The 15,506-nt window shown below is 40.0% G+C and overlaps 1 protein-coding gene across 1 annotated transcript in view; it reads right to left on the bottom strand.

Moving 5' to 3' along the window:
• The window catches only part of TFAP2D (transcription factor AP-2 delta (activating enhancer binding protein 2 delta)), a gene marked incomplete at its 5' end in the record, with an annotated part of 31,366 nt that extends 18,331 nt beyond the window's left edge, over positions 1-13,035 (bottom strand). The window contains 3 exons of the mRNA XM_010192722.1: positions 2,263-2,404; positions 10,080-10,198; positions 12,870-13,035. Of these exons, the coding sequence (XP_010191024.1) occupies positions 2,263-2,404; positions 10,080-10,198; positions 12,870-13,035 (427 nt within the window). The remainder of the gene's footprint in view (positions 1-2,262; positions 2,405-10,079; positions 10,199-12,869) is intronic.
• Positions 13,036-15,506: the final 2,471 nt, after the last annotated feature.

The following is a 15,506-nucleotide window of genomic DNA, read 5'->3' as shown; positions in this document are numbered from 1 at the left end:
TAGAGCTTATAAACCCCTAGTGAATATTTGAAACTTCTGACAAATTACTTGAGTGCTTAGTATCGGACACATGAAGCATGTCTGGAAAACACCGTACCAGTATTACGATGTCATGGACCTGTGTCTCCTGTAGTATCTAGACAGGGCTGATCCGTGAATCACGGTTCTCCTGTCAGGCAGGAGAGGGCAGCAGTAGCACACACATTGACCCATCTGAACCTGTTACATGCACTCTGACTGCGGCAGGACGTGGCCTATCCTTGTGTTATCGACAGACCCATCTCACCAATTTGCTTGTGCTTTTAACTGGTGGAAGGAGGAAAAAAGACCTTTTATTTTTCCTTACAAGTGCAGGATAACAAACTACAAGCCCAAAGCTTATGGGGGTTAGCAGTAATGCATGTCCATAACTCCCTATTTCAGCAGTAAAGAAGGGTGAAAAACTAGATACTAAGTGGGGAGAAAGGATAGTGAGATTCTTATGTGTCTGTTGATGGGACAGCCTTTGGAGGTAGGACAGAACAGTTACTCAGTGATTATTACAACCTATAGTAATGTGATCTCTCACTAGAGCTAGAAAAAAAGGGGGAAGATTTTTATCATTATGGTTGAGTAACATTGTATAGATAAAGTAAGTTCTCCAGCTGAGGCAACTTACAGTCTTCACTCTTGTTTATGCTGTGCTGCCCAGCAGTACGATCAGCTTTTTCATCTTAAGGGGGACAGGTTGTTAATGAGCTGCACAACAATGAGACACAACTTGCAGAGAGGAGCTGCGACAGGTTGTTAATGAGCTGCACAACAATGAGGAGACACAACTTGCAGAGAGGAGCTGGTTCTTGCCAGCTGGTTTATTCTCCTGCCTCTGAGACCCCTTGGTCCCTTAAAACAAGTGTGGATGTAGGTAAGAATAAGATTGTATTCCACCTGTGTTATTACTTTTAACCTGTAAGGAGCTTAGGAGTCTTGCCAGCTGGTTTATTCTCCTGCCTCTGAAACCCCTTGGTCCCTTAAAACAATTGTGGATGTAGGTAAGAATAAGATCATATTGCACTTGTATTATTACTTTTAACCTGTAAGGGACTTAGGAACATGATGACTGAGGTTTCTCATCACCTTCACAACTTGCAAGTGCTTCCTGTGCCACATGGGGCTCTGCTTAGCACCACAGGGAAGGATCACAGGCTGTATTCACAGGATTCACAAGCCTGAGGTGTTTCAATGTGTGTGTCTCCCGGTAAACTTCAGGGCAAAGAGCTCTGAATACAAGAGGAACATCAAGGCCATGAATCCTGTTTCCCACAAACAGACAAAGCAGAAGGACATTGGGATAAAAAGGACAATCCTGTTGCTGGTCAGACTTCTCTCCTACCACAGGGTGATTCCTCTCTGTTGGATATATCCCAGCCTGAATGATTCTGAAATATTTCCAGCAATGGGGTGATGGTTTGAGAGCTTGGGTTTCTGTCATCAGCTCTCCTGCAGCCTCACTGTGTAACACTGCCATAAGCACAGAAAGAGTATGCGTATATTCAAGGCTACCCCACGCAGACATACCTGACACCTAGTGTAGGTCTCTGCTGTTCCATGTAGACTATTTATTTCTGTTTCCCCTGGCTCATGAAGGCTAATTCCTCCCTCATCAAGGCTAATTAACCTAAATGAAATGTTATCCTAATGTGATACTGCTCCAGGGAGGTGAGCAGCTTATTTAGAGCGAAGTCAAGTGTCTCTGTGTGTCTCTAATGGCTTTAGCAAAGCTGCCCTGTTGGTGTACATCATTCCAGAACCTTTGACTTCAGGGGAACTTGCAATTTCCATCCAGGGAGGATCTGTCCCTCTGCAAACCAGCTCTTCCTCAATAGACTAGCACTAATTATCCCACAGTAACTAGTACTTTGGTATAAGCTTTGATGTCCTGCTCACACGCAAACAGAAAACAAAACCAGTTTATGTTCTATAGATCTTACCATGTAGTAATGTCCCCTCCTCTCAATTAAACCAAAGCATCTGAGAAGATGCATGTGCCTCCTTAACCGCAAGCAAGGACACCATAACCACTAAACCTTCATTGCAGTAAATATGTTCCTCTTACAGCATCTCTTAAGAGGATTGTGCTCACTTGATGTCAGTGAGCACTGTTGTGATAGCAGTCACCACAATTCCAGCTCCATACTCCCACTCTTCCCTCCTCCAGCCCCCAGATCCAAAATGGAGACATGACAGACAGATTTCTTTTTTAGTTTCCCCTTCCCTTCTTACTTTGTCGCTAGGATCATCTTTTTCCTTGCTGTCTGCTCTTTCTGTTCCATGTGCTGTCTGGCAATGTGCTCTCCTACTGCTTTGGCAGGGAATTCTGTTTCACAGGTGTAGCCGAAATCTCTGGCCAAATGTAATGCTTCACCTGTGGGTAAACAAAATGGACAGTTAGTTTTTAGGTTTATTATTTTTATTATTTTACGCTTACAGAATTTATTACACTCTTAAAAAAAATCATATAATAACAAATTATTTCGTAGACATTCATTCCCAATCTCAGTTACAGATTTCATCCCATTTGGCCTTCTCGTGCTTAGTCATCAGATGGTGCTAGCCAGAAGATAGTGAGGCTATTCCTCTCATGAGAAAATACTAGTCAAGACCCTTGGGTTTCGCTCCCTTCCCTGCCATTAGTGAGTATTGGGCAGCTGCTCGTTTTGTAAGCCCATTTCATTGTTGATACTTAAGGCATGGAAATTAGTGGAAGGTAGGAATAAATCACCCTAAAGAGCTAAGATTCAGCCATTGATATTTTACTTCTTTATCTCTAAAGGAAGAATAGCCTTCTACTCAGTGGGGATAACATACATTTCAACTTACTTGCTTAGGGGTTAAGCAGGCCAGCGCAATACAAGTGTCCCATACTAAAGATGAGCAGACCCCAAAGTAGAGCACAAGAAATAATCCTGTTTCCAAAAAGATTGCAATCAAAATTGGACAGACAAAATAAAAAGGGATGACAATGAAGATGATAGTAGCTGTTTTATAGGTGAGGCCATCAAGGCAAGGGAGTACATGGCCTGGCTAGGCTTTATGAGAAGTCTGGGATAAGGGCAGGCACTGAGCACCTCTCTACCACACTACACAGACAGGACACTGTAACCCAACCCCATGCTGGGTCCCAAATACTTCTAGAAGAACCTGTCCCTTTCCACTAGCTCAGAGAACCCAGGAATTTATTTTAGGGTTTACTGAACACTCTGACCTGCATGCTGTGACTCTGACAACCTTGGTGTGGGATTTATCTGATCAAACACAGCTGCCTGGAGTGTGAACATCTGTGCTCAAGTTAGTCTTTCCCTGGTGGGAAATGGGCACTTCCAGATGACACTTGCTCTCATCTCATCACAGAAGGTAGAAATAGGTCAGCTACCAGAAGTGTATGTTGAAGCACATCTGCATGAGTGACTGAGAGATGTGCTCCAGAGTAGATTTAGGGTTAGGATGTTGTGGGTTTTAAATTTTGTTTTTCTTTTTTTTCAGAGTTGTGAATTTGAATTCTATCATGAGAGGTGGCATTTGACCCTGTCTTTCTGGAGACTAGGCTGATGCTCCAGGTGAACAGTCAGGAGGGATGCAGGACCTGTAACATTTCCCCTTGAGTATATGTGCAGTGGAATTCCTCTGATTAAATGTCAGTTATCGACACGTGACCTAATAATTTCAAGTAAGGGAGACAAGCTAGCACTTGAAGCATGTATCACCCCATGATAAAGTAGAAAATAAAAGTGGGTCAGAGAAATTATAGAAAAGTCTGGGTTAGAAGGGAACTCAGGAGATCATCTTCTGTTGAAAACATGGTCTTAGATTAGGTTCTTCGTGGACTTTCCAAGCCTAGTCTTGAATATTTCCAACCATGGAGATTTCGCAGCTTTTCTGAGCAACATAATCAAATGTTTAATTATTAATTTAATTTAATTGTTAACCACCCAAAAGTGCGGATTTCTCCTTATTAAATACAATGAGACATGAGAGGACAGATACAACCTTGTAGCGGTGCTGAGTTTGTAGAGATGAGTCCCCTCCCCAGCAAGACTGACTCTGCTCTGCACAGACCTGGCCAAGCCAAGGAAGATGGAAACTTCCATGAGAGTGGTGGTCCTGTGCCAGGGGCAGCATGAGGCATAAAGGACCCCATGCACTGACTGACCTCTATTCTCTACCATTTCAGAGTTTATTTTCTCTCCTTCTACCAGTTTTTACCAGAAAAATACCTTTCATTTCCACAAACAAATACTTTGTTATGTGTTTATCTGACTTAATTGGATTCAGGTGCTAGTAAAATACAGACACTACTCCCAAGGAATTTCACAGAATCACAGAATTGCTCGGTTGGAAAAGACCTCCGAGATCATCACGTCCAACCGCTCCTGTCTACCCCCTAAACCATATCACTAAGTACCTCGTCTACCCGCTCTTTAAACACATCCAGGGATGGTGACTCCACCACCTCCCTGGGCAGCCTGTTCCAGCTTCTGACGACCCTCTCAGTAAAGAACTTCCTCCTTATCTCTAACCTGAACCTCCCTTGACACAGCTTGGTGCCGTTTCCCCTTATTCTATCCCCCATCACCTGGGAGAAGAGACCAGCACCCACCTCTCTACAACCTCCCTTGAGGTAGTTGTAGGTGGTGATGAGGTCTCCCCTCAGCCTTCTCTTCTCCAGGCTAAACAACCCCAGTGCCCTCAGCCGCTCCTCATCAGGCTTGTTCTCCAGACCCCTCACCATCCTTGTGGCTCTTCTCTGAACACGCTTCAGAATCTCAACATCCTTCTTCTAGTGAGGGGCCCAGAACTGAACACAGTAATTTGCTGACACCAGTCAACAACAACCCTCACAGATTAAACCAATTTTACATGCAAAAGTTTTAGATCAAAATAATCTTCATAATTTGGATTTTGTTAAACATGATTTCCAGTATGCCTAAAAAGAATAAGAAATTAATAAGCAACCACTATCTCTGAGTTGAAAGGAGAAATGGTTTCCACTTAGTTTACAGATTCTGGGAAAAATAAAAAAATTTTCAGTGAAATTAAAATGGATTTTAGTGGTATGTTAACAGTGAGTCAGAATGAACAGTGATATAGCTGACTGTCAGTTTTGTATTTATAACATCTATCCCAAACTTCTTCATGGATGAGAAAAAATACAAATTTAAGACATAGATTCTGAATTTCTGTAAAGGTGCTTCAGAATTTCTATTTCAGCTATGCTTTTACTCTTTCTTAAATAAGACTTAAAGAGTGAGTCATTTGTGGAAGAGCACCAAATTTTGCTCTTCAACCAAATTCCATTAAAAAACTTGGTAGATTTGTTTTCATGCCAACATGGAAAGAAGATAAAAGTCAAACCCTTTGAAGCTGTCATCAGGTAGAATTACCATTCTCCAGACAGCTCTTTCCTGGTTCCAGTCAGAGCCAAGTAACAGTACAAGCAAATTAGTCAGCAAACAATTGAAACATTTAGCTACTGGAAAAGTCTTGGTTTCTTCAAGAAAGTAAAACTTTCTGTGATGAGATGTAGGTGTTTACATAACATGGTCAACAATGAACTGACTAAAATTTGTATGTTTTTACTTAATGACAAAAAGAAACGGAATGAAAATATGAATTGTCATTAAAACTTATCTTTCCAAAGATAGAGTATATTATTTACCACAGCTGAGATATTATACTAAACTGTTTTGATCATCTCAGAAAGTTATACAGAAGTATAAATCTTGTCAATTGTACATGGAGCTGGGATTGTGATTGAATGCCAATTGTATGTGAAGAGATAAAACCATGAGCAAAAAGTGATAAAATTACTTGTCTGCTTGTGGATATAGGTAGGTAAAAATGTAGATAAAAATGTACCTATGGTGGTTTGTAAATATATAAATGTTTAAAATATATTTTAAAAATATATTTTATACACTTATAAATCTCTATTTTTATTGGAAATGGAAGGCTGATGTATGTTATGACTGCACATTATAACTATGCATATTTATTCATATAAGCATGCACTTCCATATGATATAAGGACTGGGTGTTCTTAATTATGAAATCAAATTCTAAATAAAAATAGAAAACTGTCAACAGAGGTCCTTTCTGTTACTGCACAGTAGGAAATAAGTCTCATTGGTGGGAGAAAGTAGTTTATACAAAATGTCACAAAAGTGGTTCTTTATTTTTCTACATCACAATTTGGACAAACATTTATTCTAAGGAAAAAACGTGGAAATGTTGGAAATGTGGATGAACTGACCTCTTTTCTTTCACCTTAGATTTACCTTCTTCTGTCTAAGTATTATTTATGTCAAGGAGGAGTGGTACTAAAGGTAGAAGCCCCTAAAACCTCTGGCTTTCATAGCCAGCTGCTTTATTTCAATCTAAAATTAAGGTTTCCTATGTACAATATCCTCAGCTCTTTCCTCCTGCAGAGACAAAGACGGGTGTTGGGGATCGTTGACTGTTTCAATCCAGTACACGGCTTTGCAGCCATAGGCAGCACTGCCCTTCCCATGTAATTTGACAATTGACCAGAGAGCTTTGCATGATGGAAAAGGACAGTTGCTGAAGCTGAATTGGCAGAGACTGCTCTAGAAAGCCTCAGTGGAGAGACCAGACCACATACCTTGACAAGCTTCTGTGGGCAGGTGCAAGGAGCAGCGTGGGTGTCTCCTGGGTTTAGCAAGACTGAGAGATGCTCCTATGCAGAGTGAAGGCAGAAGCTGTGTCCCAGGAGAGGGACGCTTGGCATCTGAACCTCCTACTCTCTCCTCAGCTTTGCCTCCTCCGGATGCTCTAACCAGCTGAAATGTGACCCAGGGGGAGGAGGGACAAGCAGGAGGTGGAAGAATTTTTTTTTTTTTCCTATTTGTAGGGTGAGAAGGGAGGAGGAACAAGTGGAAGGATATTTAAACAAAGACTGGTGGGGGAGAAGTGTGACAGTTGATAGCAGGGTGACCTATTTTTCTCAATAATTTTGGTCCTCAAATGGTGGATGCAGTCAATTCTACATCTAGTAAATTTAATGTCTTAGAGTTGACAAGAAAACAAACTCTAGATTTATTTGTAAGTGCTTTTTCTGACTTTTTTTGTTAAATAATCTGGTTTTAAATTCATCCATGCATTGCTTTTACCTGCATCTGCAATAACATGCTATGTCTTTGCCCTTGTAAGTGACTTGTTCAACCAGGCAGGGACATGTCCCTTCTTCTCACATCCTTTCTTGCTCCTACTGGGGAGAGTTTTGACTCCTTTGAGCCAGCAGTAAGACTTAGTCTTGGTAATGCTATTATTTAATGGAGGAGCCCTTATTGTATTAGCTAAGATGTAGGAAATATCCTTTTATTGCTCTTAAAAAAAATGGCCTTTCCCTTCAACCAATCTAGGCACTAGAGGGCATCCCTCACCTACAGGTTGCACAAAGCTATGTCCCATGCTGCTGTGAAGAATCTCGCAATGCTGAGGTTGTTCCTTCTCTGGCAGGGGGGGTTGGACTGGATGATCTTTCGAGGTCCCTTCCAGCTCCTAACATTTTGTGATTTTGTGATTCTGTGGTTCTATGATTCTCCCAGTCTGTCTTTCCACAAATTGTGCTGATTTGTATTGACAACATAAAGAACAGAACTGATCTGTCAATTCCTACTCTGGGCTCCAGAAGTCCCTACCAAAGACACTAAAGATACAACCCAACCAAACCAAGAGTAACAGTAAACGCCTAGTAACCATGCTGAACCCCGAAAGAAGAAGGTTTGCAGGAAACAAAGGTCCACAGAATAGTTTTCATAAAGTCTGGATCTTACATGACCACCACAGCCTAGAAAATCACTGCAGTTCCTCTGTTGAACTTAGCAGTACTCCCCAAAACTCAATGATTTTAGTCTATTTAGGGAAAAAGAAGGCTTAGTCATGCCAGAGACTTTCAAAAGGGCTTTGGTCAATATACTTAATCACCGTACAACTAATTTTCCCTTTTCTTACCTCGAACAGATATACAAAAGGTTCAGCACATTCCTACCTTACAGAGATATTAAAGGCTTCAGTACATTGCAGACTGTGAGGACCTTCAGTAATAATAAACTTAGGAACATCTAATGTAACCAAGAATGACACAATCCTGGGTCCTTAAGAGAAGTTCACACAGTGCACCTGATATTCAGGATTTATTAAGATTAATAAATCATTATGTCAATTTGTATATTAAAATCACAGAGAAAAAGCCAGTGCTATTTTCTTAATGTTTTTCCCTCCTCTAAAACCTGGAATAAGCCTATTTTTCCATTTTGGCCTCCTCTGGCAGCAGGAGCCATTGAGGGATGGGTTTTCTTGCGGAAACCATGCTACAAGTTTGTACCACTTGGAAGTAATATGTAGAAAAGGAGGAAAGCTTAAACAACAAAGAATTCAATGAGCACTGTCAAGTCTGACCAATGATTGGGTACATAGACAGAAAATGAGCTTCGTTCTGTTTTCTGTTGTAATGTTAACACACATGGTGGTGCCTTTCCCAAAAATTCTAGCTGACGAAATTCATGATTAGGATGTCTAGGCAAACAAGCATCTGTCAAAGTGAGCTCCGTCTCCTCAGTATATATCTTTAGGACTCGCATTAAGACAATCCTAGAACAAAAGCAATATTATAGGCTTAACAATAGATTTTCTATTGGCTGTGAGTAAAGGGCAGGGAGACAAGCACAGCTCCATCCCTGGCAAAAAAGAATCTAATTCTGACTTACAATAAAGCTACTTTGCCATCCATCCCAGGCCAGCAGTTAAAAGAGAGCTTCCTCACTCTCAGTCTCATGTAATGAATGAGTAGCTGGCCACAGAGCTTTGTTTGTTCTTCCCTGTTTAGAACCAAGATACATGAAGAACTGTGAGGGTAAGAACAGCCCTTACTCCTCTACAATGACAGAGAAAACTCCCTTTTCTAAGACTGCAACTCCATTATGGTTTTGTCTTTATTACAAGCAGGTTTGATATGGACACACCTGTATTTCAGAGCAGCCCCAATGTAGTTCTGTGTGCTCTGTGGCCTCTGAGAATCTTAGTCCCTCTTAGATGCTGAAAAACATCCACTGTTGTGGATTCAGCACTATTTCTTCATCCTTTGAGATATTAAAAACCCAAGTAGACAAGGTCCTGAGCAACCTCTTCTAATTGACCCTGCTTTGAGCAGGAGGATTGGACTAGAAGATAGCCAGAGGTTCCTTCCAGCTTCAACCTTTCTGTAGTTCTGTGATTCTGTGGTAATATGTGCTGAGACCTTAGCCTACTTGCCTAGATATGTATGGACCTTTTAGGTTATGATCCTAAAAGGTGTTGACCTTTAGGATGAGCTGAGTGCTCTCAACATCAAGGAGAAGGGATCTGAAATTCCCAGAGCTGCTACTCACAGCCAGACAACAAACTGAGTACTTAGTGGATTCACCCAGCATAGAAGAGATTCAGGTAGAGTTTCTTCCCTTTGCCTGAGGGGTTTGAACCTGCATCTCCCAGCTGAAGGTTTGAAGAGCCCGACAGTATTCGGTGAATGGTATTTAAACAACAAATAAAGGCCAGGAAAGTATCTCCTGGGCCTGTCTAGAATTTATCTGAAAACAGATTTCATTCATTTATGTGTGGGGGGAAAAGTCTTGTCTAAATATTATGCTTTCTTACGGGAAAAAAATAAATCACATTTTTGGATCAGCTCCAGGAAATTCACAAGTTAGAAGAAAAAGGAGGATAAACAAGCCTACTTGTAGAGTTGGTATAAGACATTCATCTCTCTCACAAGTACACTTGGATCATCGATTTGTAAGTCAGATCCCAGCACGGAAAGCACAGATCAATGCTGAGGAAACTGCAGCACCAAACCATTTGCTAGGAGCCAAGACATCTCAGAATGAGCTTCCATTTTGACGCTCATTCTGTCTGTGACTTTAGCCAGGTCAGTTCTCCTTGTACAAAATACAAGTTTTGATATTTAACACTGTGGCTGAAAAGTGTTGTATACAAGGAAATATTTAAATTATGTTTATATTACATTGCAATATTTTAAACCCTACCTTCTACCAAGGAAGTCAAGAGTGTGACGTTTGCTGCTTTTCTTCTTCCTGCGGGCAAATTCAGTCCCAGTCTGTCTAATTTTTCTCGCAAGCAGCGTCCTCCATTCTTGGATTTTGCTCTATCACAAGAGAACAGTAGAAAAGAGAAACTCATCTTTATTCTGCACTTTTTCCCCCCAGGTTAATGTAAGTCTAGAAATTGTACACACTATATTAACAAATGTGTGAGGTAATGCTTGCATTAATGTATTCTTAATGTCCTGTTTGCCCTGTGCAAGTCTTTCACGTTGGTCCTTTGACAGAGTTAGACTTTTAAATGTCTGTCACAGGGACATCAGGTCTTCAAACAGCGTTCCACCTAGTGGAGCCCATGGTCCTGATTTGGGCACCGAGCCTGGGATTGCATTGACTGAATATAAATATCCACAGTGCAGTCCCTTATATCTGATCTAGCGACACCAGGCTTCCAAGTCAATCAAGAGAGAAACATGCACTTCTAAAATTATATTAAAGAGATATCTAGAACAAAGATACTTTACCCATCTCTGTCATCTGACTATAAAAGGAAGTGAGATGGCTACTCAGATGGAGATGTCTGTGGAACCCAGCTCTAGCTGTCCTTCTATAATTCATGTAGAGACCTGAGTACTTAGAAATATAGTCTACAAAGCCCAGTACTTACAAGGAAGAAGGATAAGGCAACAGGAAATGCTGAAGCTAAAATCCCAGACATCACTGTTTATCTATTCCAAATGGCTATGCCACTTCGTGATCATAAAATGGTTCCTGGTGCAGCTCACACCTGCTTTTCTGCAGTACCTCAATATTTGAAACAATCATGACATATCCACTTATTCAGCAGATGTAAGTTCAATTTCTTACTCAGCCTGAGGGAATTTTAACCTGTGTTTTTTAGATGAATGCAGCAGCCAGCTGGCAGAGAAAAACTAATGTTAAAATGCTTAAACACTGAACAAAGCAGTGACTGGAGCCTGCATTTCTCCCAACCCAAATGAATGACCTAGTCATTAGATAATAGAGTCATCACTACAATTACACCTTTGCGTCTGTCCAATAAATATTCAATTAGCCCCAGATGAGACTGAGGGACCCTCAGCTTGGAATAAGCAGTCACTGAGTATTAAGCGTGACTAACTAGAGGTTTTGAGGTTCAAGTTCCTTCAGAACCAAATTTGGAATGCCACCCTTTGGATGGTCCTTTTTATGCATAAGAGTTACCACAACTTTGACCACATTGTATGTCAGGAAACATCATCTGAGAACACTTAATTCTGAAGAAAAGCTAGTTGGGAAAATACCTAGACAATGACTGCTGACAGGATGCAAAACCAACCCTGCCAGGTCTCAGGCAAACCATGAACCAGATTTGGTTTTGCTACATCTTTGCTGGTCAACTGCACAATGCCCGAGTCTGTTACCTAGTTGTGATATCTACAGGAATAGCCTGACCAAATATCTTCATTTACACTCTCTGCCTCGTAAAACATGTAAACTGCTGGCTAAATGTTCTGCTAACTCCTGAACCATGCCCAGGGTTGATCTGGAAGAGTGTTATTTGGTCTGGGTCAAAACTTTATGGGCATGATTCTCACATTTTGAGAGAAATGAGTCCCCATGTTCAGGTTGATGCCCTTGCATTCTTAATAGCTTGTATTGGTATTGATGAAGCCAGCAGTATAAGTATTTAAAGTGGATATTTCTATGACTATTAGCTGAAGGACTCTCCAAGGTGAAGCAGTAACAAAGGAAAAATTTTGTGGGTATGGATTTTGGATTTCAATGCCTACAGAGGCAGCTGAATAGAGTTTATGCCACTGAAACAATTTTTATGATCTGTAGTTCTTACTCTGCAAGATGGCTCAAGTCAGCTCTTGAACTACTACATATCTTAGAACAACACAGGTTGGTTAAAATATCTTTCGGTATAAGCACAGGGATCCGTGTGGCCTTCAGTGACAGCAGTGAAATAGCCTGTGACTTTCCAGCTAGTTTTGATCAAAGGGCATTCAAGTAGCTCATGCCATCTAAGTTGACGCCTCGGGGACGTCGCGACTTACATACGCTTGGCTGAATTACAGTTCCTCCTTGTTTTCTGCTTGCAACGTGAGGCACGGTCTGGCACTTTCTGCCTCTCTGCTACTGCTTTCTGCAGGTGTCTACTCTGGTCAGGGAAGGTTCAGAGGTAAAATTGTACCTAATTACTTGTTTCTCCTCCAGTATCTCACAAAGAGAAGAGTAAAACCACTGTATTCTGTGAAGTCTGTCTTTTCTGTACTCAAAAGGCAGGCAAACAGGAATGGGAGAAAAAGGCATCCCTACACCTTAATGTTTTAGGTTTTTAATGAGTGAGGGCTGGAACTACACTTGGTGAAACAATTTATTTTGAAATAATTCCTCAACAAAAGGCCAGAGTTCTAGCTCTGGTGAAATTTCACACACACTGAGGGTCTTTTATTTTTTTTTTCATTCAAAGCAAGGCAAAGTGACACCTATCCATCTCTGACAGGTAACTGAACTGAAAGGGTGAAAAAAAAAATCAGTTCACTAAAAAATGTAAACTTTCTGTGAAAAATGCCAACACTATCTTCATTTTTTCTCATTTGTTGAAAAATTCCCTAGAAATTTTCACTCCCAATCCATCTCCTTCTGTTTTCCCAAACTGTGACCACCTGTCCAAGTGGGAAAAGAGAACGACAGCGAAGTGAGGAAAATAAAATTACAAAAATTTACAGCATTCTCTAGGACTTGTTATTCTCACCTTCAACTTACCTTCTCAAAATACCTCCTAAGAGGGAAGCGTTGAGGCATTCTGGTGGTGAAAGGCGCCTCTTTACCTCTGCAATGGTGACTTTGTACTTCGAAGTGGAGCTGAGTAGAGATAAGCGACCAGGTACGGAGCAGAACAGGTCAGTGGGGTTAACAACGCAGGTGCCACCTACAGATCAAAAGAACTGTTAGAGGGAGAAAAACCTCATATTCCATGTTTTGACAAGTTCAATAATGAAGAATAATTCTATTGTTTACTTGTTTTTTGTTGTTGCCTTTTTTGGGGGTTTTGGGTTGGCTTTGGGGTGTTGTTTTTGGTTTTTAAATATTGTATCTCATTGTTGCTTTAAGGAAGATGAATGGATTGAAATTTCAGTCAAGGAAAAGTGAACTATTAGATCTTATAAGCTTTACAATCAGATCATTGTGGCTGCCTCATTTGATTTCATACTCAGTAAAAATTACATATTGTCAGTCTTTTCAGTCTTGTATCTGGTATGATTAACAACATAAGATTGAACCAGATTCATGTATCATTCAGGATTTTTAAAAATGCAGTTGGTGAAAAATTTAGAACAGTAGTTCTAATGCTAAATGTTCATTTTAACTCTCATAGCAGTGGCTAGGATTACAAAGATGCGACAGCTCTATAGGTTTTCAGTGATCTGCAGCCAGAACAGCTTTCCATCTTTGAACTCCCATATACTCCTTCTAAAGTCAGGTCAAATCCTCAGCTGATGTTAATGATTGAAATTTATTGAGCTACAGTTTATCTCAGGTTAGTTCTGGAACGGTTTATTTCTTGAAAGTGGCAATTGCTTGGCATGGGTCTAAAAATGCTGAATGATAACCAAACCTTTCAATAAAGTCTGTGACCAATAACTCCTCAGGCAAAATTGAGCTTTTAACTTAAAGTTAATATGTGAGAGACCAAGACAAAAAACTTCCTTTGCAACTGATCCAAGAAGATAGTACAAACTCCCAAGGAAAAAAAAATCTTAAGGACTAGCACATATTTTATCACCAAGTGCAAAACACTTTTATATGACCTGCCTTCTCCAACCTGACTACAATAAAAAAGTCTGTGGAAGAAATAAATCTTCCCACTGCATGCACGATTCTTCCCTGGGGGAAAGATGAGAAAAAAAGAATGAGCTGCATATGACAGTGATATAAAATATCATATAATTCAATACACTACTAGAAGGAATTCAGATGGTTTCTGTGAGGATGATGATATAAAGTCCTTCTTATAGCAGAATGAATCCGTGCCCATCATTCTTGTTTAAAGGAAAGATACTGCATTTTTAAACGACCATGATAATTTCTTCATTCCTGTGAACACCCTAATCTTTTTGCACTGCAAGAGCTCCCTTTATTATGCTTAAAAATTTTAGTTTGTAAGCTAAATTCTGTAATGTGAATAGAAAACAAATAATAGAAAATAATAGAATAGGAAAAGAATAGCTGACTTTATACAAGATCCTAACACCTTCACTTTATCTTCTTCCACATGTAATCCCTCTTAAAATTAGGGTGACTGTGTATATTCCAGTTTTAGCAGAGACAGCGGAATAGAACTGAAGGGTGAAACTTCATTAAAGGCAGACTATTGCTTGCTTACATAAGGCAAACAGAATTTCTTTCCAAATATTTCAGCTCTTGAAGGTATATTTAAACATTTGTGCTGACAGCAAAACCAGAAAAGAACATCTCTTGGTATAAATCCCAGATGGGCAAGATCCTGACTCAATACAGCGGGATATTTTATGACTTTTCTAATTATGCTACGGGATAGACATTAATGTCCACTTCTCAGACAGACTATAGAGACTAATAATGCGTCATCAAACATATAGACACATCAAGGGCACTTATGCACATTTCTGCACAGCTCAAAGATAAAATTAATTAGCTCATATGCTCAAAGACAGAAATCTGGTGCCACATGCCTGAGATATTTTTGGGTTTTTGTTGTTTTAGTGCTTGAGTTTGAGGGTTTGTTGGTTTGGGTTTTTTTCATATCTGAGGCAGGGCTGCAGAGAAACCTATACATATTTTCAGTCAACATTTTCAAACTTTTGGTCTGTCAGGTACATTTCGGAAAAGTGTTAACGCTGAGTACATTTGTTTGTTTGTAATCTCCTGCCACACAATACATATACACACGTGTACATATATACGTGTCAAGAAAACAGTAGCAATGTGTACATATTTATTTACTTCAGTACGTCTGTAAATTTTATAATGAGTGAGACTGTAGTGAAATCAGTGTCATATTGAAGTTTATCAGCTTGCCAGGTTAAGCCAGTATGTGAACCATTTATGCCAGATAAATAATTGTTCCTTTAATCCAAAAACCTGTTAGCCTGCAGCTGCTCCTACCCTAACCAGAATTTACTAGAACTCTTCACATTACTATTTAGTATAAGGTTGCTTACAGTCTAAAATGTTTAAAAATATCATGCCTATGCAACAGGATCTTAAACAAAACAATTACAGGTAAGCCAGGTATGGGTTAAAAGTAAAAAAACCCAATAAGTCTAAGACATTTGCTTTCCAGAAACATGGAGAACAAGTTGCAAATTACAAGAAGGTAAAATCTGTTGCATATAATTATTTCCCTATATGAATTATTCA

The sequence above is a fragment of the Mesitornis unicolor genome, unplaced genomic scaffold (genome assembly GCF_000695765.1).
Source record: "Mesitornis unicolor isolate BGI_N332 unplaced genomic scaffold, ASM69576v1 scaffold2949, whole genome shotgun sequence".
Taxonomy (NCBI): domain Eukaryota; kingdom Metazoa; phylum Chordata; class Aves; order Mesitornithiformes; family Mesitornithidae; genus Mesitornis; species Mesitornis unicolor.
The sequence above is the reverse complement of the archived record's forward strand: the minus strand, read 5'-3'. Positions and strand labels throughout refer to the sequence as shown.